The 24,016-nt window shown below is 38.2% G+C and overlaps 2 protein-coding genes and 1 pseudogene across 3 annotated transcripts in view; 2 read left to right on the top strand and 1 right to left on the bottom strand.

Annotated features, from left to right (window-relative positions):
- Window positions 1-10,831, bottom strand: part of LOC143845813 (protein ROOT HAIR DEFECTIVE 3-like) — a 32,296-nt gene extending 21,465 nt beyond the window's left edge. Inside the window, exons 1-2 of one of the 2 annotated variants that reach the window (XM_077354218.1) lie at window positions 10,752-10,831; window positions 10,436-10,600 (exon numbers count right to left, since the gene is read on the bottom strand). In XM_077354218.1, coding sequence (XP_077210333.1) covers window positions 10,436-10,583 — 148 coding nt within the window. In that variant the 5' untranslated portion in view covers window positions 10,584-10,600; window positions 10,752-10,831. Of the gene's footprint in view, window positions 1-10,435; window positions 10,601-10,747 lie in introns of both variants that reach the window. The other variant, XM_077354219.1, reaches the window with a different exon arrangement.
- A 3,599-nt stretch (window positions 10,832-14,430) lies between these two features.
- On the top strand, window positions 14,431-22,886 carry LOC143845810 (uncharacterized). Its single transcript, XM_077354217.1, has 4 exons — window positions 14,431-14,798; window positions 18,612-18,673; window positions 19,234-19,338; window positions 22,481-22,886. The coding sequence occupies exons 1-4, from the start codon at window positions 14,570-14,572 to the stop codon at window positions 22,619-22,621; spliced, it is 537 nt and encodes a 178-aa protein (XP_077210332.1). The 5' UTR covers window positions 14,431-14,569; the 3' UTR covers window positions 22,622-22,886.
- LOC143847710 (5S ribosomal RNA) lies at window positions 21,321-21,439 on the top strand (annotated as a pseudogene).
- Window positions 22,887-24,016: the final 1,130 nt, after the last annotated feature.

Below are 24,016 nucleotides of genomic sequence, written 5' to 3'. Positions count from 1 at the left end.
ATGGGTGGCATTGACAAAAATTTATTGTCAACATTAAGACAAGGAATCCAACTGAGAATCCACACATGAATGAAGCTGTAACAAAATATGCAAATGCTATTGTTAGAAGAATATGAAATGCAGTGAAAACATATAGCGAACAAGAAGAAGAAAAAGTTGTAAAACCCATTTTTCTTAAGTCCACTTTCAAAGCCTAATTGTAAGAACTAAGCCAATAAAGAAACCACTAGCATGAGTTCTGTGTGCTCAAAAGATAAGCCAACAACTTCTCACGAATAGAGTCTGTAGCTATGGATGAACATGACTATGAAGTGTGAATAGTGAAATAAGAATACACAATTCTGCTATGATAGTTGGATCCTTCCAAAAATGGAGTATCTAAGTATTGATAAGGAAACTCGGATACACCTCATATACTCCTAACCGTATCTTATTTACTTTTTTTTTTCTTTCACGTCCCAGATAAGGCTCGCTCATGGTACCTATATTGAATAGTTCTTGCTTAGGATGTGATCTTTTGACATGTTCTATTTGAGCCTCAACGACCTGCTTTTCCATGTAGTCTCAAAAATAGTTTTGAGCATGCTAAGCTACTATTTAAACAAGGGTCGATGGAAGGAGAGGAATGCAAGGGTCTTCCAGGACTGCATCCACAGATCTCAATTCATATACACAGAGATCATAGCACTTTCTATCGCATGGGTTAAGATGCTCCCTAGCTTCAGGTTGGTTTCAGCCTATGATCTGTGGTATGGATGGAAAGAGGTTTGTAATAGCAGTTAGCAAGTAGCGAAGCCATCCTAGGATGGGTACCACCAGGACCCGGGAGGATGAAGTTCAACTTTGATGGCTCTACACTAGGTAACCATGGGCCTGCAGGAATAAGAGGTCTACTAAGGGACGAAGATGGAGTAACTTCATGGGCCTTCTTGGGGTCTATTGGGAGGAGTGACACTAATGAGGCAGATGTTAGAGCAGCCTATCAGGATTTGAGGAGCATAGAGCGTAATGTCTTTGATAGATTGACCATTGAAGGTGATTCCCTTAACGTCATTAGATGGATAAAGGGAAGTCACCCCACTCCTTGGAGGTTTCAGGATTTGTTTGACGATGTCCAAGAGCACGTGGAGGGAAAGTCCATCTCTTTTCAACACATAAGAAGATCAGCAAATAGAGTTCTTTGATTTCCTCCCACAGTGAGGGGTGGCATGTTAATGTGTTCATTCTTCTTTTTTCCTCTTTCCCCTTCCACTGACCAGTTCGGTCCTGTGGAGGCGCTTCTATTTTTCCCTCTTCTTAATTAAAGGCTTCATCATTAAAAAAAAGTTAGTACCTAAAACAATTTATGTTCCACTCATGATTGGATCTAATGATCCGTGGGTAACTAAGTCAAAGTTTCTAATTAGGTTAGAACTTCACTTACAATTAAGTTAAATACCATAATGTCTATAAAAAACTAAATTGAAAATTAATGTAATTCAAACAACATATTGATTTAGTTGACGTTTTATTTAGATAATAAACAGTACTATTTTTTGTTAGAAGTTGATATAATGAATTTCGAAATTGAAACAAAAGATTAATAAATTTTGAACATGGGAATAGAAATGTATCCACCATATCCTAGGTTTAACAAAACATAATCACATCCAACAGAAGTACATTGGATTCTTGTCATACTCATATCCTAAGGGGCTGTTTGGATACGTGGATTTTAGAATCCATGTTTTAGTTTGAAGGCGTTGTAAAATTTTGGATTTTACAATCCATTATCCTGGATTTTAAGTAAGAAATCCATGTTTTAGAAATCTCTCCCCCGTCCTGAGATTTCTAAAATCTGGAAACACGGGACGATCTCCTACACTCTCGCTCAACGGAAAGAAGGGCAAGAAATAAGAAAACGACGGACAGTCTCCTTCTTCTCTCGTCTCCCATCCAGGATTTTGAGGAAATCCAAGATTCTAAAATCTGCATATCCAAACAGCCCCTAAACGTTTGGATTTTGGGAATCCCTGTACACAGTCCCTTAATGCATCATGCCTTTCTAATTAATAAGGAAAAAGCTCATATTGTTCAACTATATGCATAAACTTTGAAGAAAATACATCCACTGATATGTTAAGTTTATGGGAGTCTTATGGGAGTATGTAGTATGAATTAATAAAACAAAAGAAAACTATCACCACAAAGAATCCCGACATCTCATAGCATGAGTTAGAACTTTAGAATAATAAGCAAAGACTATGACAATAAAGATAACAAAAAAAAAAAATTAGAATGGCAAAAAATTTTATTAGAAAAGAGGAGAAAGCAAGGTTGCCAGAGCGGGAATCGAAGGCTCCCAGGGAAGAATCCTGCTCAAGGTTGCCAGAGCGGGAATCGAAGGCTCCCAAGGAAGAATCCTGCTCAAGGTTGCCAGAGCGGGAATCGAAATGGGAATCGAAGGCTCCCAGGGAAGAATCCTGCTTCCTTGGGAGAAAGAGAACACTGATCGAGGAGATCAACACAAAGAAGAAAATAATAAAACAATAAATTATTATACAATGTGTTTTATTATGATATTGCATGAGTGCGATCACAGTTCCGAATTGAGAGAAAATCAGAAATCATCTGTTTGATTGTAAGATCAAAAGATTCACCCAAACAAGTAAAAGAAGTTGGCTTCCACCCACCTCATCCACCCAAATAACTAATAGTAAGAGGATAAAAGGCATCACAGTCGTCATTTACAACTCCCAATGATTGTGTTACACATTTACATGTGTGGACCCCGATCCGGAGAGGACGAGTGCGGCGAGGGACGCGAGGTCCCCACAGCAATCCTCTAAGATCTCCACAATGTGAAGGAGAGCTCTGCCGAGGAACTCTCGAAACGGATGCCACCCTCACAGCATAGCACGAGTGGCGATACAAAACGAATGAGATACATCCTGATCAGGAGCCAGGGCTCGAAACCGAGATGTACCTAAAAAGAACTCAGAGTCGCCATCCATGGATAGGCCATGGAACCCTAAAATCAAATCCTCTGTGCAATGGATAACCAGAAATATATATGGGTTCGTGCCTGGTTACGAATGGGGAAGGTCTGAGAGCACCCCCAATTCGCCCGAGTGCAAGCACTTGGTCTCTTATGCCATTTTCATTAATTCCAAAGAAGTTTGAGTAAAAATCATGTGAAATGGGAACAATCCTCAGGAATCGTCTACCTAAGCATGCATTTCCTGAGAATGGAGAAATAAACACGTAAAATGAAATGAAAAATGTGTCACCTAAGCAAAGCTAGGTTATGAGTGACATGCCTAATGGGTGTCTAAGTTTCTGGTGGACACGCACATGCAAGCTACAACCAAAGGTATAGTATCAGTACAAGAAAGTAAGAAAACATATCAAAACATGAGACACAAATCTATGCTATGTATGACGGGACAAGACAAGTCCTAACTCTAATGCAGGACTGGACTCGGACCAGAATGGCCATCCATCCTAGCTGCGCTACGTATCCCGGCCTCGGGAAGAATCGGAGCCCACGTAGTTCGATGCCCTATTCTAAATTATGATGCCTAAGACATCTAGCCCTCTATCCTAGACTCGATCTAAAAGACCGAACCAGTTATTAAAGCTTCTTGTATGATTATTAAAATTCCAGTGAATTGTGGATTTTAGGACACCCTATATGCCCTAACTAATGCAAGTTGATTAGCCTTAGGCTAATGCAGGTGGTTCCTACAATCCTATGTGTAACTAGGCTGTGCAACCTAATGAAAACCACGGGCTGACTATATGCCTAGTCTAGCCATCGGTTCGACTAAATGTCTAACCGATCGACTCGAGGCCTCCTAACTCTAGGGACACTCACACGACAGGACATACCATATAAATCAAGACAAACTCCTAACTCTAGAACACAACCTAAACAGCTAGGACATACTCCTAACTCTAGAGGAAGATCTTTTTGAAAATGGTTTGAATATTTTTGTAACTTTGAAAGATTTAAAATTTTTATTTTTAAAGGTTTGGCTGGACTTGGGATGTGGATCCCAAGCTGCACTACGTACCTCGTGGAAGAGGATCAAGCCAACGTAGTTCGGAACGAACTCTCTAACTATCAAACACTTACAGCAAATCAATTATTTTTTATGTTTTCACCCTCTTGGCCAAAGACCGGAGGGAATATACAAAACAACATCCTAGGGACAAACCCTAGGGTGTACAGGAGAAACTATGCTCTAATAATACTATTATAAGAGCAAATGAGTCAAAGACTCTCTAATGACAGTAACTGAAGAATAAATGAGTCAAAGACTCTCTAATAAAAGCGACTAAAGGATAAACGAGTCAAAGACTCTCTAATAAGAGCAACTGATAACACTGAAATAAGATAACGAAGTCAAAGACTCTCTAATAATACTGCAAATGAAACAGATGAGTCAAAGACTCTCTAAAAACGGAAACACGAGTCAAAGACTCCAATGACACCAACTAAAAGATAAATGAGTCAAAGACTCTCTAAAGGAAAAGAAACACGAGTCAAAGACTCCACTCACACCAACTAAAGGATTAATGAGTCAAAGATTCTCTAAAAGAGATGAAAACACGAGTCAAAGACTCCACTAACACCAACTAAAGGATATATGAGTCAAAGACTCTCTAAAGGAAAAGAAACACGAGTCAAAGACTCTACTGACAACAACTAAAGGATAAATGAGTCAAAGACTCTCTAAAAGAGATGAAAACACGAGTCAAAGACTCCACTAACACCAACTAAAGGATATATGAGTCAAAGACTCTCTAAAGGAAAAGAAACACGAGTCAAAGACTCCACTAACACCAACTAAAGGATAAATGAGTCAAAGACTCTCTAAAAGAGATGAAAATACGAGTCAAAGACTCCACTAACACCAACTAAAGGATATATGAGTCAAAGACTCTCTAAAGGAAAAGAAATACGAGTCAAAGACTCCACTGACAACAACTAAAGGATAAATGAGTCAAAGACTCTCTAAAAGAGATAAAAACACGAGTCAAAGACTCCACTAACACCAACTAAAGGATATATGAGTCAAAGACTCTCTAAAGGAAAAGAAACACGAGTCAAAGACTCCACTAACACCAACTAAAGGATAAATGAGTCAAAGACTCTCTAAAAGAGATGAAAACACGAGTCAAAGACTCCACTAACACCAACTAAAGGATATATGAGTCAAAGACTCCCTAAAAGAAAAGGAATACGAGTCAAAGACTCTAATAACACCAACTAAAGACAGATGAGTCAAAAGACTCTCTAAAAGAGATGGAAACGCGATCGAATCATATAATAGAAGATTGAAAATCTGTGATCAAGATGAGATGAGATAGCATAAGATTGCTTTCAACGGATGGATCATGAATGACTAATCCTATGAGATCTTTGGAAATGAATGGGATTTACACCCTAACCCCAAAGGAAAAGTTTTTTAATCTTCGCGCATTTTATCAGTGTTACCTGAAGGCATCAACTCTAACCCTAATCTAGCGGAGTGGAGAGAGGATCTCGACTCATGACTTTGTTTGTGTACCTAGGACCGATCGTAGCCATTGGAAGATGGACTACGACCTAATCTAGACACAAATGGGTAGGATATCCTAAACTAGGCTCACACACGTGATGCACATGTGTTCGTATACTACATGCATGTGTGGGTTAATCTAGGGGTAAGGCCAAGAGTTCCCTTAGCGCGAATCCATGTTCGATATACTGTACCAGTGTCCGGCGTATCAGTACGTGAACAAGAGATCCGTTTACGTACCATAAAGGTACTAGGCTAAGGGTGGGATGCTTCTCTAGCACAGAGGCACCAGGTGATGAAATCCCAGTCAACCATGCTAGATAACACTCCGGGTTCCTAAAATGGGACGTGTGTGCATGTGAGATGCAGGGGTTTAGATGAAAGTGATGTAAGTGTGTGCAATAAGTTCGCGCAATCTATGATGCCTTCAGGTTTTGTTAGATTAAGTTTGAGTAAATGTGATTTTATCAATGGATTTTATCAATTTTAATTTCGAATTTCGAATGTTGAAAATCACTTGGTAGTAATTAATTTCGAATTTTCAATGGATTGTATCAATTTTAAGCATATGAATGATTTTACAAGTGAAATTATTGCAAACGAATTCGAAATGAGTTGAAATTTCTACAGCAGCAAGATGGGAATGTATGTAGCTTAATAGATGAGTTTTGCAGATTTTTACATTAAATTCATATTTAATCTTGATTTAACAATTAAATGACCAGATTGCCAAATTAACACAGAAACTACAAGAAATAGACATATAAATTCTATGAAATTTCTACAGAAATAAGATATCAATAAAATGAGCATGCGGTGAGAATTTCATAAATTATAAAGACTATTTACTACCGATTTCGGATTTTACAATTTTCAGACCAGATTAAGAATTAACACTACATCCCATATGAAAACAGATCCAAATCACTCGAAAATTTTACAGTAACAAGAAATATGGAAGATAAGACTACTGTAAAAATTTTAAGAATTTTAAGGGTGATTTGATGTCAGTAACAAGTTTCACAAAATCTGATAATTTTCAAAGAAAGCATTAAATAATATACCAAATAAACTCCAAAAATCCTTAAAAATTCATGGTAAAATGAATCAGTACCATATTAATTTCCCACGAAATTGCATTAAATTTGGAATCTGTTTGGTATATAATTTAATTTTTCTTCGTCAAAAGATGTTTTTTTTGAAGAGTTTTCTATTTTTAAAACACAATTTGCGGAAAAAATCAGAAAAATTCGGAAAAATACAGAAATATTTTGAGAAAAATGCACCTACCTGTGGTGAAGATCTTGCCGCCGCCGATCCGATCCGCCGTCTTTCGCTTTCTCTTAGAGGGAAGGATTGGGAGGTGATTGGGAGAGATAATGGAAGAAGAATATAGGGAAAGGGATTTGAGGGAGTGATTGGAAGAGATAATGGAAGAGAAAGAGATAATGGAAGGTAAATCTCCTCCTCTTTCTCCTCTTTTTTTATGGATGGGAAGGAAGATATATATAGGGAGAGAAAGAGAGAGAGAGAGATGTGTTGGTGGAGAGCTCATCATGTTGTCCCTCTTAGTGGAGAATCCATCATCATTCTTCTTAGTGGAGGGCCCATCATGTTTCTTAGTGGAGAATCCATCATCATTCTTCTTAGTGGAGGGCCCATCATGTTTCTTAGTGGAGAATCCATCATCATTCTTCTTAGTGGAGGGCCCATCATGTTTCTTAGTGGAGAATCCATCATCATTCTTCTTAGTGGAGGGCCCATCATGTTTCTTAGTGGAGAATCCATCATTATTGTTCTTAGTGGAGGGCCCATCATGTTTCTTTAGTGGAGAATCCATCATTATTGTTCTTCATAAGAGGCCTCACAAGAGGCCCTACTGAGGCCCCACAATGTGGGCCCCACAACGTGGGCCCCACAATGTGGGCCCTCGGTTGATTCGAATTTTAAACAAATGTTCAATGCGGGCCCACCAAACGGGTCCAAATTCTCCCTCGCTTGGATTCTTATGAATAATCTCTCTCAACCTCTCACGGAAAAATGCGAAACATGGCGGAAATGATCGGATGGGGTTTCTCCCAAGCATAGCGAACTTGGGTCATGTCAAAATGGGGTGTCTACAACATGGCTAATTGGCCATAAACAATGAAAACACATAGAAAAAAAAAGAGGGGGGAATTTTTTATTCGAGGCAATCAGACCTCCTAGAGGTTCATGACTCTCCTAAAACAAAGTTTTTTTTGTTGCCAAATTTCCTAAATTTCCATTGTAATAGTATACACCGTGGTTTCAAATTTCGGTTTCGGATGCGTTTCGGTCCGAAACCGAAACCGAAATTTCGGACGAAATCCTATACACCAGCTAATATTAATATTATATTCAATACCAAATTTCGGTTGAATTTTGGCAAAAATTAAATAATTAAAAAAATCGAGATTTTTGGGCTGAAATTTCGGGGCCATTTGGATACGCGGATTTTAGAATCCAGGTTTTTAGTATGAAAACAGTATAAAAGAGGGTTCACAATCGAGCTGCTGCAGCGTTTCTTGGATTAAGAAAACCAGGTTTTAGGAATCTCAGGAATGGGGGAGAGGTTTCTAAAACCTAGTTTTCTTACTTAAAATCCAAGAAACGATGTCAAGACAGCATACAACAGCAACTCGATCATGAACCATCTTTTACACTGTTTTCAAACTAAAAACTTGGATTCTAAAATCCAAGTATCCAAACGGCCCCTAATGAAGTGCTGTTACATGTATTCTAAATTTCGGTTTCGGTGGTGACCTAATTTCAGATTTCAGTCGAAATTTAAAACCATGACTATACACATATCATATTATTATCCGAATCCATTTAACCCGCAATTTACTAAAAATGTTTTCAATATGTTGGGAGCAATTTCTCTCAGAAACTCACACCATTCCATAATTCCACAAACTAAAAAAAGAGAATAAGGGCCCGTTTGGATACCCATTGGATTTGGATTTGGAGGTGAATTTGGATTTCCAAAATCCATGGATTCAAAATCCAGAATTTTAAAATTCACAAATTTATAAATAATGCCGTTTGGATGACCACGTATAGATTTGGATTTCAAATCTAAATTATTATTTTTTTGTTTGGATGCTCTTTGGATTTGAATTTGAAATCTAACAAAACCAAAAAGCCCTAAAATACTTGATATAGCGGCATTTCAGCCATTTTTCATGATCCAGGGGTATTCTAGTCATTTTACCCTATATGGGGCTGTTTTGATCATTTTTTATGTCATAAGGGTGTTTTAGTCATTTTCCATGACTCAGGGTACTTGGTCATTTTCACCCGGTATAGGTATATTCCGGTCATTTTGCATGACTGGGGGGTATCCTAGTCATTTTACCTAATATGGCGTATTTTTATCTTTTTTATCTCATGAAGGTATTTTTAGTCATTTTAGTCATTTTTCATGAGCCATGGCCCATGGGTCATTTTTCATGAGCCATGGCCCATGGGTCATTTTTACTTGATATAGGGGTATTTCAGTAATTTTTCATGATCTTGGGGTATTTTAGTCATTTTACCCTATATGAGGTTATTTTGATCATTTTAATGTCATAAGGGTATTTTAGTCATTTTGCACGACTCGGGGGTATTTTTTTCATTTTTACCTGGTATAGGGGTATTTCAGTCATTTTGCCTCACCGAGGGTATTCTAGTCATTTTACCTAATATGACATATTTTTATCATTTTTATCTCATGAGGGTATTTTTAGTCATTTTAGTCATTTTTTTTGCTCCATGGGTCATTTTTACTTGATATAAGGGTATTTCAGTAATTTTTCATAATCTTGGGGTATTCTAGTCATTTTACCGTAAATGAGGTTATTTTGATCATTTTTGTCATAAGGGTATTTTAGTCATTTTGCGACTCGGGGTATTTTTTCATTTTTACTTGGTATAGGGGTATTTCGGTCATTTTGCCTGACCCAGGTTTTCTAGTCATTTTACCTAATACGACGTATTTTGATCATTTTTTAATGTCACATGGGTACTTTAGTTATTTAACACTTCTTTTGTATATTTTGGTCATTTTAACCCCTAACGGTCACATTTAGATTTATAAATAACCTCTCGCAGAAAGGATTTATAAATCCAAAAAATTACACTAACATGAGGAATTTGTAAATCTTGTGGATTTCACTCAAATCCAAATCCAGATGTCATAAAGGCTTGCCAAACGCCGAATTTGGATTTAAAAATCCAAATTCACCTCCAAATCCAAATTCAAAGGGTATCCAAACGGGCCGGGTATTTCAAGTTTCACTCTAGGGGTGGCCAACCGGTTCGGTTCTCGGTTCCCGATTCCATGAACCGTAAGAACCGAACCGAACCGTAGTACATAGTAGGACTGAAACGAACCGGACCGAACATAATCGGTTCGGTCCGGTTCTCCGGTTCTAATGGCTAATTACTAATTACTAATTACTAATTATAATTTATAAAAACTTTTAATTAAAGTTATAATATAAGTTACTTTCTTATTATAAGAATAGTATTAACTATTACTTATTAATATTATAAGTAATTTATATTAATAAGTATACGTATAATAGAAATATAAAAAATATTATATATATATTCAAAAGTTCGGTTCTTCGGTTCCAGAACCGAACCAAGAACATTAGACCCGGAACCGAACCGAATAAGTTCGGTTCTTCATCAGTGGAACCGGACCGGACCGGACCCAAAGTATTTTTAAACAGTTCGGTTCCGGTTCGGTTCTTTGGGTCTGGTTCGGTTCTAGCCACCCTTATTTCGCTCAACAAAAACATCCACAACAATTCATCAAAAAAAAAAAAGAATAAAAAGGGGATATTGAATTAATTGGAATGGAGATGAGATTCACATACCGCTGCTCTGAGGACCCATGATCGAGACCACGGCATAAGAGAGGCCGAATTGAGAGAGCTTAACAGTTTGCATGAAACTCTCCAGACCCGTGACATTAAATACTCCATCCCCATAGATAAGCTGTGTCGAGCAGGAATCTTCTCCCATTGTTGATCAAGATATGACTGAAAGAAGAAAAAAAAAATGGAAATGTAAGAAAGCTAATTTGGTGATTTTCGACTGAATTTCTCGAAATCAACCATTCAGAATCTGAATATGTTTTTACGGTTAGATAGAGAGAGAGAGAGAGAGAGAGAGAGAGAGAGAGAGACCTACACGAGGTTCTGCGTTCGATAGAATATGAAATTCGTGGAGAAGAAGAAAGGGATGAAGTGGGAAAAAAAAGGCTCGGTTTTTAAGACAAGCGTCGGTTTATTCCATTATTAAAAAGGAGGAGGTTATGTTCTTTCCTTGTTACGAGGGGGTTATCGGTGGAGGGTGCGTATTGCGCACTGTGCGTACGAATACGATATGGATTCTTGATTCCCGTCGAGATGAGTATTCTCCTGTTTTATAAGCATGCCCGTTGTCCTAAAAAAAAAACAAAGGCTACTGATATCAGCACTATCATGTTTTGTTAATTGCACAGACCTGGCTTGTCTTTTGCTTTTTAATTGACTTTTTAGAGCTTTTTGGGAACTTTAATAACCTTTGAGCGCTGTTTAAGTAATAAAAGGCAGGATGAGATAGTGCATTTATCAAAACATGGTACCGCCAGCAACAGTAGCCTAAAAAAAAAAAACTCACCGGGCAATTAAAAATGAAATGACAAGGCAAGTTTGTGTCGTTATCAGATATGGCTGTGCAAATATGAGTAACCCCTAAGAAACTACATTATAATTTTGTACATAAAGAAGCCATTGTGGTGAACTTTTAGTGTGATGCATAGGACACTGCACAGAACAATCCTCGCGCTGGGACTCATTATGATGTGCTGATAGAAGATAGTGGATTGCTTGTATAATTTTTAATGATTTAATATTTAATTTCAGTAAATTCAAGTGTGTTTAGAGTTCTCAGTAGACACATGAAAATTAAATAAAATTACTCTCGCAATATTTGATGATCGACCGATCATGCCGGAATAGAATGTTTTGGAATTTTTTTTAGGAGATTAGCATCATATTTTTTGTAAAATTATTATGTTGCAAGAATTCATAAAGTATTTATCGAGGGACAGTTACGAAAGAAGAAATTCAAAAATAAAAAAGATTATCGGAAACATAGATAAATCACGTATCTAAACTCAAATCAAAATAGAAATTTAGCAAATGTTATTAATTGAAATAATAGTTGAGAGAATTGTGGCCACAATGATTCTGAGAGTAACTTATGATTTGATGATGGTTATATTCGTATTTACAATGCTAGTTGTGTTATGAATGATTTACCCATCAAAATTTTAACATTGGTAGGAGTACCTAATCCATAGGTTCAGGATTTTATTAAAGCCTATAGGAGATCCATTAATATCCCACTCCTATAGAAAATAGAACAACTACTAAAATTTTGAGAACGCCATCGAATGTGATTGAGTCGCCGAGCAAATTGCCAAAGAACAGTGTCACATCACTAAAATTTCATCATAGTTGTTTTTGTGCTTGATGATCGATGTCGACGACGCAACCAGCAATGACCTTATTACCACCCTTTTCTATCCTTGGTTGCAGCATGTTGAAGATGATACCACTCCTATTTGTTTATGTAGAAACATCAGTCATTCAAACGATCACTGCCTAGAAACAGAGATCTCCAAGGAAGCAAATATTCACTAAGAATGGAGACCCCTTAGAAACAACAAGAAGGCGATCCCTGAAAGAATGAGGGACCGAGGAGAAGAGAATAAAAAATCAAATAGAAATCACTCTGGTCAAGCCACAAGCTCTAAAGAAAGACACGGAGGCCCAAAAGTAGCTTTTCTTGAATAACACATTTTCCATTCTAGAAGACGATCAAGAGGAAGACTTTAGAACATAGGACATTGATCAAAGTGAGATAGACAATTCCTCTAATGATGAAGCAGAAACCTCTGAAAATGAAGGCTCGAATATGGAGGAAGGAAACGTAGGCAACCTCCACTAGGCAAACTCTCCGGCACCTATCCATGATGTGAAGAGACAAAATACTAAAATAGAAGAAGAGCCAAAGAAACAAGAAGCTGGGCCAAGAGATGATAGCCCTCCTCCCACCAAGGACAGATCATTAGAAACAAAGGACAGAAAAAGAAGAACAGATCACCAAAAGTTAAGGAAGAGCTTGAGAGTCAAAAGATGATAGACCTCCGGAAGCATTAGCGGCGTCAACTTCCTGTCACAGGGAGTCTTTCTTGGGTCATATGAGTCTTTTTGTTTTTCCCTATCTAGTGTCTCAAGAGGGCGAGCCTTGGCGCAACAGTAAGGTTGCTTTGTTGTGACCTGGTGGTTTGAGCCACAGAAAAAGCCTCTTTGCAAAGCATGGACAAGGCTGCGCACATCTACCCCAGCATTGCAATGGCGGGAGCCTCGTGCACTGGGCTGCCCTTTTTAGTGTCTCAAGGACGGGGATGATGATTTTTCTTTTAAATGGTAGGGATGATGATTTCCATTCTTAAATGTGTCATCTTTCTTTTCATTTAATAACCCATTAGGGGTCATCGCCAAACCCCAGCTTAGCTTACGTCCCCCCCTCCCCCCGCGCGCACACACACACAAACATATTTGTTTCTGTCGATCAATAAGCCATCGGAACACCAGTAGCCCACATGTGAAAGTTAGCACTTGTAACTAAAAGGTTTGTTTAGTTGATTTCTGAGAGACATTAAGGAAAAGAAAAGTGCACTACTCTTCCTTTAGAAGGGGTAGTGTGAGTTTAGTTGGTTTCAAGATAAACATTTTTTTTTTGTGGCAAGCCGGAGTGTAAATCCAAATTTCCACCATGTAAAACAAGGTTCCACGTGATTTCCCTTCGACATTGTTTCTGTTTTCGTGCAACAGAAAAGGGTGTTTTCTTCGACTTTTTTGTCGAAAAAAAAAAAAAACATTCATGATCGTCTTCCTTTTACCAAAGCAACCACTTGATTAGATTTTCAAGCAGACATGGATAGAAGGGTGAGTGCCAAAGATGATGAGCTAAGAGGGATGATTGCCAGTCGATCGGTTTTCATTGAGAGGAGAAAGAATTTGAAATCTTAGCTATACCAGAGGAAAAATGGAAGAAGAAGGATCAAAGGAAAAGGAGGAGTTTTGCATCGATAACAGAGGGTTGCCGGGGGTTTTGCAACGATAAAGAGGGGTCGAAGGAGGAAGAAGAGGAGGATTTTGACGTTCTTGGCAACTCTTGCCGTAGATAGGTTTGATGTTCTTCCAGGAGGGATTCGAAGGAAGAAAAAGAATCAAAGATGAAGAATAGAAAAGGAGAAGAAAGGAAAGGAGAAGAATCTTAGGAAGAAGAAGACAAAAGGATGTAATGTGCATGGCAAAATATATTTTAAGGGAATATGGTTATGGTTGTCTTATAAAATTTTCTTTTACTCTGGTGATTTTTCTATTTTTTGTTCTTTTATGGCAAACAAACAGAGACAAAACAATTTTTTGGTCAGATTTTGGCACCACTCCCTTTTGCATTTTTGCACTTGGATAAACCCGAGATCAGATGAAGGATTGATCTTGATCATCCATTTGAACTGGGAGGCCCTGTCATTAGATTTTGACTGATTGATATTTGTACCCTGCCCTCTTTCCACCCAAAGATCAGATTAAAGATTGATCTTGCACTCTGCCCTTAGTGGCCTTCTTGATCAATGATTTGATTATCATACCCATTACTCAATTGGGCCAACAAATAGCTAAGGCCCTGGATCTCGAGGACCGATTTCGTCCAAAACTGATTGTTGGACAAGAATCTCGAGCCGAAAAATCGATTATCAAAATAAAAAACAAACTGGGCGTCTGGGCCTAATAAAAACAGATAAAACAAGGGATTTGCATGTGTGGATTACGAGCATCTGTTATGCCTTGGTGCCTCCCAAAACCCAACTCATCAAAGTTACAAGGGGAGGTAGAGATTTTGTTCTCGAAAATCTCTGTGTCCGCTTAAAAAAGGAAAAACAAATAAAAATGGCGAACCCCATTTCCCTCCTTCACAAGTCCTTTCCTCCTCTCTTTGTTTCCTCATCGAAACCCAATCCTCACTTATTTCCTCTCCTCCATTCTTCCCAATTTCTTCACTCTAATCCTCTCCCCCGGAGCTTCAACCCAATAAAATTTCCCTCTGAAAAGAAACTATTCACAAGATTCAAGACTTCTCCACAAGCTATTGTTGCTGCTCAATCCAACTTATTCAAAGGTTCGTCCTCTAATCCTCTATGACTATAAGAAATCTGACTATAAGAAGAGTGTGGGCTCCTCCCTTTCGTTTTGTTTGTAGGTTTTTGGGTAGATACTGGTGCACAGATGAACTTCTTCTCACATGGGTGCATTTGGGTGTATTCCTAAATTGCAATTTGGGTGTACATTCAAACGCTCACGAAATGTTCATGTCTTGTTCTCAACCGCTCTGTGTTATGAACAATCTAATTTAAACGTTTTGTTTTACTACATTGCAATGGCGAAAAGAAACACTTTGCTTATCCTTTCTCATAACCAATCTCCTTTTATCAAAGGAAGGGACTGTTTTGGTGGTGAATAAGTTGGTTGACTATCTGTGTAAGTCTCAATAGAAAGGAATTGTTTGCTACTTAGATATGGAAAAGGCTTACAATTTGGTGGATGAGAGGTGCTTAGATTACCCTTTGGGGCGTATGGGATTTGGATGTAGGTGGTAGGGATAGATCTATAGATGTGTTCCTCGGCGTGGTTTTCCATTCTTATAAATGGTTTCCCATTCTTACCTTTTGGGGTGTATGGGATTTGGATGCAGGCTGCGGGGATGGATCTATAGATGTGTTTCATCGGTGTGGTTCTCCATTCCTATAAATGGTTTCCCTTCCCTACAGGTTTCTTCATATCAAAGAGAGGTTTAAGGCATAGAGATCCACTCTTCCATTTCTCGTTCACCATTGTAGCTGAGTCTATCCGTAGAATGATGAAGAAAGGTAGAAGTTTTGGTTTCATTGAGGGGCCTAGGGTGGGAGACCCAAGTTTGGTTGTCAATCATCTTCAATATGCGAATGACACCCTAATTTTCGGTAGGACCGGCGATGTAAATGTGCAAAAGTTGAAAGCTAAAATTCACTGTTATGGGATGGTGTTGGGCAAAGATCAAATTTCAGCTAGTCGAAGCTGCTAAGAGGAAGAGAGAGATAGATATGTGTCTCAGCTTGGGTGTTTAGTAGATCGGGTCCCATTAAGACATTTAGGCCTTCCTCTTTTGCGAAGGGAGACAAAACACATCACATGGGATGCAATTGTTGAAAAATAGGAGAGACGATTGTTGACATGGAAAATAAACTCTGATCAAGGTGGATTTAGCCATTATCCCGGTTCATCACTTGCCTCGTTTTTTTTTGGTGTCCAACCGTAGCTATTAATCATATTGAACATTCCAGAGAAATTTTTTGAGGAGATGAAGAGATTCCATCTAGTGAAGTGGGAGGATATGTGTAAGCCTAAATCCGTAGGTGAGTTGTGTCTTTCGCAATCTTAGAGCTATGAACTAAGCACTACTTGGTAAGTGGCTCTGGAGATCTGAAGAGGAGAGGATGGAGCACAAATATGGGAATCCCCCAGTGGATGGAGCTCTGATTATAATTGCAGGCAAAGTAGGGTGACGGTGCGGAGAGATATTTTGAAGCAATCAGCCAATTTCTCAAGAGGGATTAGATATTGAGTGTATAAATGAGATGGGGTCAAGTTTTGGAAGGATAGCTGGTGCAAAGATAAACCTTTAATGGAGTTGCTTCTGGATTTGTTTGTTGTGGCAGTGGATAAAGAAGCTCCAGTTAAAATTCCCCTGATTAAATTCCCCTGATCAAGTCAGGGAGGCAGAGGGGGTAACCTGGAAAGTTTGGTTTAGGAGAAATTTCTTTGACAAGGAGTTGGATGGGATGACTTTGCTCATTGAGTGGTTGGAGGCCACATATATTATGAGAGATGGTAGCAACAAAAGGGTTTGGATCTAGAACTCCATCAGGGTGTTTAATGTGAAGTCCTTTTACCATCATCTCCTGTCTTCGCTTCAGATACAGTGATAAGAGTTTTGAGTATACCAACTCTTAGCATATTCGGTTGGACAGCTGCTTTGGATAAAATTATGAGGGTCGATCATCTTCGTAATTGAAAGTTGTTGATTGTAGACCACTGTGCCTTATGTTTAGAGACAGGAGAGACCATTGATCACCTTCATCCATTGCAGTATTTCTAGAAAGGTATGGCACCACATTCTTCAACAGTTTAGTATGACTTGGGCTTTCCGAGATCGGCTTATTGATCTTGTAGAGAGCTGGATGAGCATATCCTGGCCTAGAAAAGTCAGGATCCCATGGTGATTGGTCCCGTTGGCTACATTGTGGGCATTATGGAAAGAAAGAAACAACTGGATCTTCAAAAGCATCTCCAAGAGCCACATTCTATTTTTATGAAGGTAGTATACTTCACTTGTAGATGGAGCACAAGTAATCCCTTGCTTTAGGGAAGTAATCAGCTACGCTCTGATCTATAATTGGAGGAAAGTATGCAAGATCTCGGAGAAGATTGACGCCCTTGGTCCTAAGTGGAGTTCAGAGAAGATTGATGCTCTTGCTCCTAAGTGGATGCCACCGGATCATGGGAAGCTGAAACTTAATTTTGATGGGCCAAGCTTAGGTAACCCGGGCCCCTCTGGAATTGGAGGGATCCTTAGAAATGAGCAAGGTCCGGTTAAGTGGGCATTTTCTGGCCCGATTGGAATTAAGGATTCCAACAAGATGGAGGTGATGATCATCTTAAAGGGTATTAGGCTCTTAGAAGGGGTCGAGGCAGATTGTTTGATTGTGGAAGAGGTCCTAAGAATGTGATAAGATGGATGGATCATAGGAGTCAACATCCTTGGTGATTCGCTAATGCTATCGAAGAAATCTGAGACCGATTGAGAGGGCACGAGATCATTTTTTAGAATGTCAGGAGATCTGCCAATTATGATGCTGATCAGCTAGCTAGAGCTGGAGTTGACAAAAATCACTTAAGTTCGATTTTGTTCTGCCCTGACGGATTTTTCCTGTTTTTTTTTTTCTAATAATCGTTGGTGTTTTGCCTTTGTTTTCTTGTATTTGTCCATCTCGGTCTTGAGGCTTCCCTGCTTTTTCATATACCTATTCACCATAAAAAAAGATTGCTACATAGAAAGCCTGTTTGTAACTGACACCAAAATAGCTTCATATATTCCCCACTTGGGAAAAAAGGTTAAAAAACTAGACATGTACTCATGCTTTGGCCTTGTTGAAATCATAATGCTTCAAAAAAAAATTGGTGTGGTAGGTATTAGTGACTCGTGGGTTGGCCAATTTCAAAATGCATCCGTCTAATCGAGACAAATTCAACATCTACGGGCACCATGAAGTATAAACATATTTGAGCTGGTACAAAAATGTTTCTCTCGAGCAGCACTTGCGACTTGGGCTTTTCATCAAGCACCAAAAAATAGAGTGGGCTGCAGCAATGTTGGAGATGACTAAGTTCCACTCCGGTAACTGTGCAGACCATGGACTGGATGTACTATCACATGGTCTCTCTGTAAACCAGCAATGGTTACATCTATTGATTCTTTTTTACTAGGTAAATGTGACAAGTTTGTTGTATCAATATCAGCTAAATTGTTCCAATAAAAGAAAATCAGAAGTTTTAAATAATTGACTTCATTTCTGTCAATTATTTCAAATAAAAGCTTCTAGATAAACAATGACATTTTTCTGGTTTCACTACCACCCGCACTGTTGGATTTTGGCTAGGTACATTTGTAATTTTCCATGTCAAAATTATTAAAAAACTGCACTTGGTTGGATCTAACCTCCACATGGAATACAAAGTGATACACACAATTAGTTGTGAAAAGGATTTAAACAGCTAGCAGCGTTATATAGATATGCCAATTAGCTATGATCTTAGCATGATGCATTGATATGTTGTGCAACAAAGTATTTAGAAGTTCACTTTTACTAACATTCTTTTCATATATCTATGATAGTTCTTCAAACAGCATGGAGGGTTGGGAAGGATGGCATTGAGGCAGGGACCAATCTTGTGCCTGTAGGTTTATAGTTTCTCACCGTCATTTTTGCCTGCATATAATGCATCTTAAAGTGCAGTCTGATTTCCGATTTGAAGATTCTCTCTATACCTATCTCACAAAAAATGGCGAGAAATTGAAAATCTCGCATTATTTTGATTAAACGATAAAAATACGAATTTATCGCAAGATTTCATTTTCTCGCGATATATTGACTTTCTTGCGAATTTATCGTGATTTTTTCACAGATTATCACGATAAATCCATGAGTTGACTTTCAAAAAAGCTCTACATCTTCTCCTTGACTCTAAAACTGTGATTTTAACAAACAAATCCCAAACATCCCGTGATTTTCTTGCGAGAAATTGAAAACATCACTTTAAAAATGTGTGTGTATTTCATATTTCATATTTTAAATAATTTTATTTTTACTGTTTTCCTGTTATAAACCTGAAAAAAATAAAGTAAATAAAAATATCCTGAGATTTTCCCTTGCCGAGATATTCCCGAGAACGATATTTGTGGCACAGGTTGAATCTTGTACGGACTTACCTAACTGATTGCAACATTTTGATGTCAGGATTCTGTTCCACGACCGATAGCAAGAATTTCTGTAGCTGTTGTGGCTGTGACAGTTGCCCTTTTCCTACTAAAATCAGTTCTGTCCACAGCATTTTTTGTACTGGTACATGATCTTACCGTTTCCTTCCCGAAGAATTGAGAATGCATGTTGTCATTTTTCTAATGCTGCATAGTTCCGTTTAAGTGCTGAATTTTAATTGCTCATCAGTGACGAGAATGTAAAGAATCCACTAAGTTGAGTGACAAGAATGTAAAGAACCCACTTTAAGGGCAATCATATTGCATAAGAGTGATTCAAACATAGGCAAAGTTTCATAAGCACACCATTTTTAGAGAGCAAGTCCTCGACATTGTTGATTGAATTGTTGTATAAGTAACTCCTGTTATTTGTAGGATTGCGAAACCAAATCTATCATGTCTCAACTTTTAGTCATTTTGCTATTATGACATTAATGGTGATGGTGTTGTTGATGCATACATTTAAACTATCCAACTGAGGAGAAGATGAGAGAGCACCGCTTAAGATGGTTTGGACATATCCAACGTAGGCCTTTGGATGCTCCGGTGAGAAGAGGCGACTCGTGCCAAATTGATGGAGTAAAAAGAGGTAGGGGCAGACCGAAAACAACTTGGGTAGAAACATTGAGGAAAGACTTGATAGCTAGGAACATAATAGAGAACATGACCTTGGATATGATAGAATGGAAGAAAATGATCCACGTAGAAGAACCCAACTAGAACCAGGATTAGAGCCGGGTAGATTCCTTTTACCTTATTCATGATTTTTCTAAAGGATTCATTTAGCCGACCCCAACTAGTTTGGGACAAGGGCTTTGTTGAGTTGAGTTGAGAGTTGTTTAAACTACCTTGAACTCTTTCGACCATCACAATGTTGAAAGTCAACATAAATGCATTAATACTTTTGACATATCTCATCCATCTACCTACCATTTTTCTTATGTGTTCCTTGCAGTTCTTATGTCTCACTTGAAGTTAGATAACCACATTAATTTATTATTTGAGCATATCACTAGTATGATCCTAGTGGATTATTTGAATTACTATACTGGAGTGGTTGGATTTCTGCTCCCAACTCCTGCTGCCCATAGCTGGCTCTCTTTATGATGTCCGACCCCCACTAGTTTGGGACAAAGGCTTGGTTGAGTTGAGTTGAGCAGCTGCCCATAGCTGGCTCTCTTTATTATGTTCTTCTCATAGTTTTACTTTACATTTTAATTTATTAGGCGAGAACTTGTTTAGATTACATGATTACTCCTATTTCTCCTTCCTTCATATTGATGGTTTGAAGTACCTGTCAACATGGGTTCATACTGCATAATGTAGGCATATATGATTAGAATGGTTTCTTTCTCTTAAGAACCCAAAAATAAACTTTTTCTTTAATATTGGAACATAGCATTTGAGATACTCCTAAAGTTATTATCTCTATTGTAAGATTTGGACACATGATGATTTATTTATGAATAGAAACAAGACAACCCTACTAGTTGGATGGAGGGTTACTCTTTTGGTTTGCGCTTCTTGAACTTTTATTTTTTATAATTCTATCAGGATGGAAGGTTACACTTTTGGTTTACGTTTCTTGAACTTTTATTTTTTATAATTCAATCATTATGATGCGGGAGCCTCGTGCACTGGGCCGGCCTTTTTTTTATCATTATGATGCTGCTAGTCCATATATTTGCCCTTCCATACTTTGGTCAATCTCTATTTCTGTTCCTACAAGTCTACAACATATTTGTTGGAGCTGTATACTGTCTTTTATTTTACTTAGGTCTGTTGGTCAACTTATTGAAGAAAATTGTGGTGTTTATATCCTTCATAGAGTTTCCTGTGCACTCCTGATGCATAATCACTGGAGGACATAAGATGAATTTAGTTTTCCTACCAGGTTTGATCAACACCTTCTTTTCTGATTCTCCCCTTTAAGTTTTTAAAGAATGTTAAACTATGGTTTAGCCCTCTTCTTAGTGAATTTGGCTGCCATTTAAAAAATAAATAAAACTATGGTTAAGTCCTCCGGCCATCATTTTGTTCAAAGTCAAAGCGAAGGCATCAATGCTAGGGTGCGATCATACCAGCACAAATGCATTGGATTGCATCAGAGCTCTAAAGTTAAGTGTTCTTGGGTGAGAGTAGTACTAAGATGGGTGACCTCGTGGAAGGTACTCGTATTACACCCGCCTCTTTTACCTTTAAAAAAAAGAAGTAAAGGTCTCAATGCTTTTGACAAATTCCATCCATCTGCCTACTAATGTTCAAAGTCAAAGTTATTAATACTTTTTAAAAAATCCCCTCCATCTGCCTATCATTTTCATTGCGTATCACTTGCGGTTAGCTGACCCCATTAAACTTGCCATTTGAGTTTCACTTAAGCATATCATTTATGTGAACATAATGGACTATTTGAATTATTGTCCTTAACTGGTTGGATGCCTGTTCCAGATTTATGTTCCCCAGAACCGGCTCCTTTTATGGTGTCCCTCTCGTCACTTTACTTTACACTTTAATTTAATAGATAGGACCTTGGTCAGATATAGAGATGTTTCCTGTTTCATAGGCATTTGTTAGCTAATCTTGACCTCATATGTGTACTCCTGTTACCCCTTCAGATTGAAGGGTAAAAATACGTGTCACATAGGTTCAGGGCTATTTCATTAGTTCCTTTTTTCTCACACATGGCAAGTGTGCGTAGTTGAGAGAAACATTCAGAAATTATTGACCATTTGATGCCTTCTCTCAGTCCATGTTCCTTTGAAATATTTTTGGCAAAGACAACTGTTATGGAGAAACCATTTTTTGTTCAACTTCAACTTAGCTGTCATAGTTAACCCTATCTCGGTATTGGCTCAAAACATTATTGCACAAAATTTTGTAACGCATTGGAAATTTGCAACTCTTGATTAACTACATGGTGGGAAGAGAGACAGAGGATTGACGAGAAGGTTCGCCACTCGGACAAAGAAATATTTGGTTAACTTGGGAGGGCCAAACTAGGAGTTGGACTTGGAACTTGGCCAGGTTAAAACCAAGTTGATGATTGATTCAGGAAGTTTTAAACCGGTAGTGTAAGTCCTTGTTCGAGTTAAAACGACCTAGACTTAAGGCGATGAGATGTTTTGACATATTGAGTTGGATTGCTGAACTGGAAACATCTAGTCAAATCTTCAATATCCTTTTAGATGGTTTTTGTTAAATACTAATGGGCATTTGTCTTGGAACAGGCCATGATGGGGTTCATTTATTTCGTATTCATAGCCTTGAACAAGGATGACGGCCCAAGTGGGGGTGGAGGCAGCAAATCCAGCAATTCGACGGACGAGACTCTAGATGAAGCGAGAAGGATCATGGAAAAGTACAAGTAAAGGTATCATAGCAAGCCTCGAGCTTTTTTTTTATATTATTCTTTTAATTTTCCATGTGGTTTTAAGGGTGCCTCCATTTATAAAATCGGCATATATATGAAAACAGTCTAGCTGACAGAGAACCTAGTTGTATCATTGTATGTATACCTTGCTTACAGAAATTTCTCCAGAGTAGGGAAACAAAAGGTATTTTATGAACAGACAAAAGTGAAAATGTTGAAAAATAGACTCATTTTCGTTTGGTAAATAGGAAGATCTTTCATAACTGCGAGTCTGTGACTAAAAAAATCAATATGCCAGAGACATGAATAGTGTGGTTAGTTTATTTTATCTGTATTTGTTTCTTACATCCTCCAAGCTAAAGCTACCAGGGAATGATACTATGAGAAGATACTAACAAGAGAAGAGAAGTGCATGAGAAGATACAAACAAGAGAAGAGAAGTGCATGAGAAGCTTAGCTTGAACCCACCAACATGATCTCACCATGATATTGATCCTTCTAAAAGTCCTTGACTTGAAGGGTCAAGATCATGAAAATCACACTGTTTGAAGAACATCTCTAACTATTTGATCATAGAACTTGAATGCGACCACTGTTGATTTTATTTTTTAACTGTTCATTGGAAAACATCTCTAACTATTGTCCAATAAGGGTAACTTTTGGGCCAGGATTTACCAAATGGAGGGTCTTGATCCTTTTTTAATTTTCTTGCTTGAGCCCAGTTGTACATCTCTCAAGCATTTTCCCAACAACTTTTAACTGCTGCTATTTAAAGGAGGCCCATCTGGGCATGTATAGTTTCCGTTCGGGTTGCGTGGGGCCATCACATCAATGGCTCCGATCACCACACATGTGCCGCATGTACGTGAAGCTGTGAGCTAGTGACAAACTAGCCGGGATGCTAATGTTTGTGGTGATAGGTTGCAACAGTTGAATCTTGTTTGGGAAAAATTATCCCTCTAAAACCATTGTTTAAAAGCTCCCTGCATCATATGTTTACTCGCCCGAGTTGACTCTCTTTTACCTTGACCGAGTTCTCATATGCAAATGAGTTTTGCCCTCTCAAGTCAATCAATCTCTTGACTCATCCGAGTTGATGAAAGTTTGGCTGCTTAAATCATTGACTCCCTTTTTCGTTGTCCTAGTTCTGATGTGGGTGTGAGGTTTGAAACCGAGTCTATAGAACTACAAAGCAAGTTAATCTCTCTTAAGTTCTGTCCAATATTGAATAACGAACCGGAGATTCAGTACCCAATCCAACTTCTAGCTTTTTGAAGGAGTTTGAGAAGGAATTGAATAGTTTTCTCAATATCATGGAAGATATATATCATATTCCTATGCCCATGTAAACAGAATGGAAAAAATTAAATTAAAAATTTTCATTTCGACCAGG

The sequence above is a fragment of the Tasmannia lanceolata genome, unplaced genomic scaffold, assembly GCF_043159265.1.
Source record: "Tasmannia lanceolata isolate RefF3 unplaced genomic scaffold, GAP_Taslan_0.1 ptg000015l, whole genome shotgun sequence".
In the NCBI taxonomy this organism is placed as follows: Eukaryota; Viridiplantae; Streptophyta; class Magnoliopsida; order Canellales; family Winteraceae; genus Tasmannia; species Tasmannia lanceolata.
This window is presented reverse-complemented; position numbering and strand designations above follow the sequence as displayed.

Coding starts and splice junctions, on each gene's coding strand:
- LOC143845810 (XM_077354217.1), top strand. CDS start 14,570: ATGGCGAACCCCATTTCCCTCCTTCACAAGTCCTTTCCTCCTCTCTTT. Junction 18,674..19,233: donor CAGGGACCAATCTTGTGCCT/GTAGGTTTATAG, acceptor TTTTGATGTCAG/GATTCTGTTCCACGACCGAT. Junction 19,339..22,480: donor CCACAGCATTTTTTGTACTG/GTACATGATCTT, acceptor GTCTTGGAACAG/GCCATGATGGGGTTCATTTA.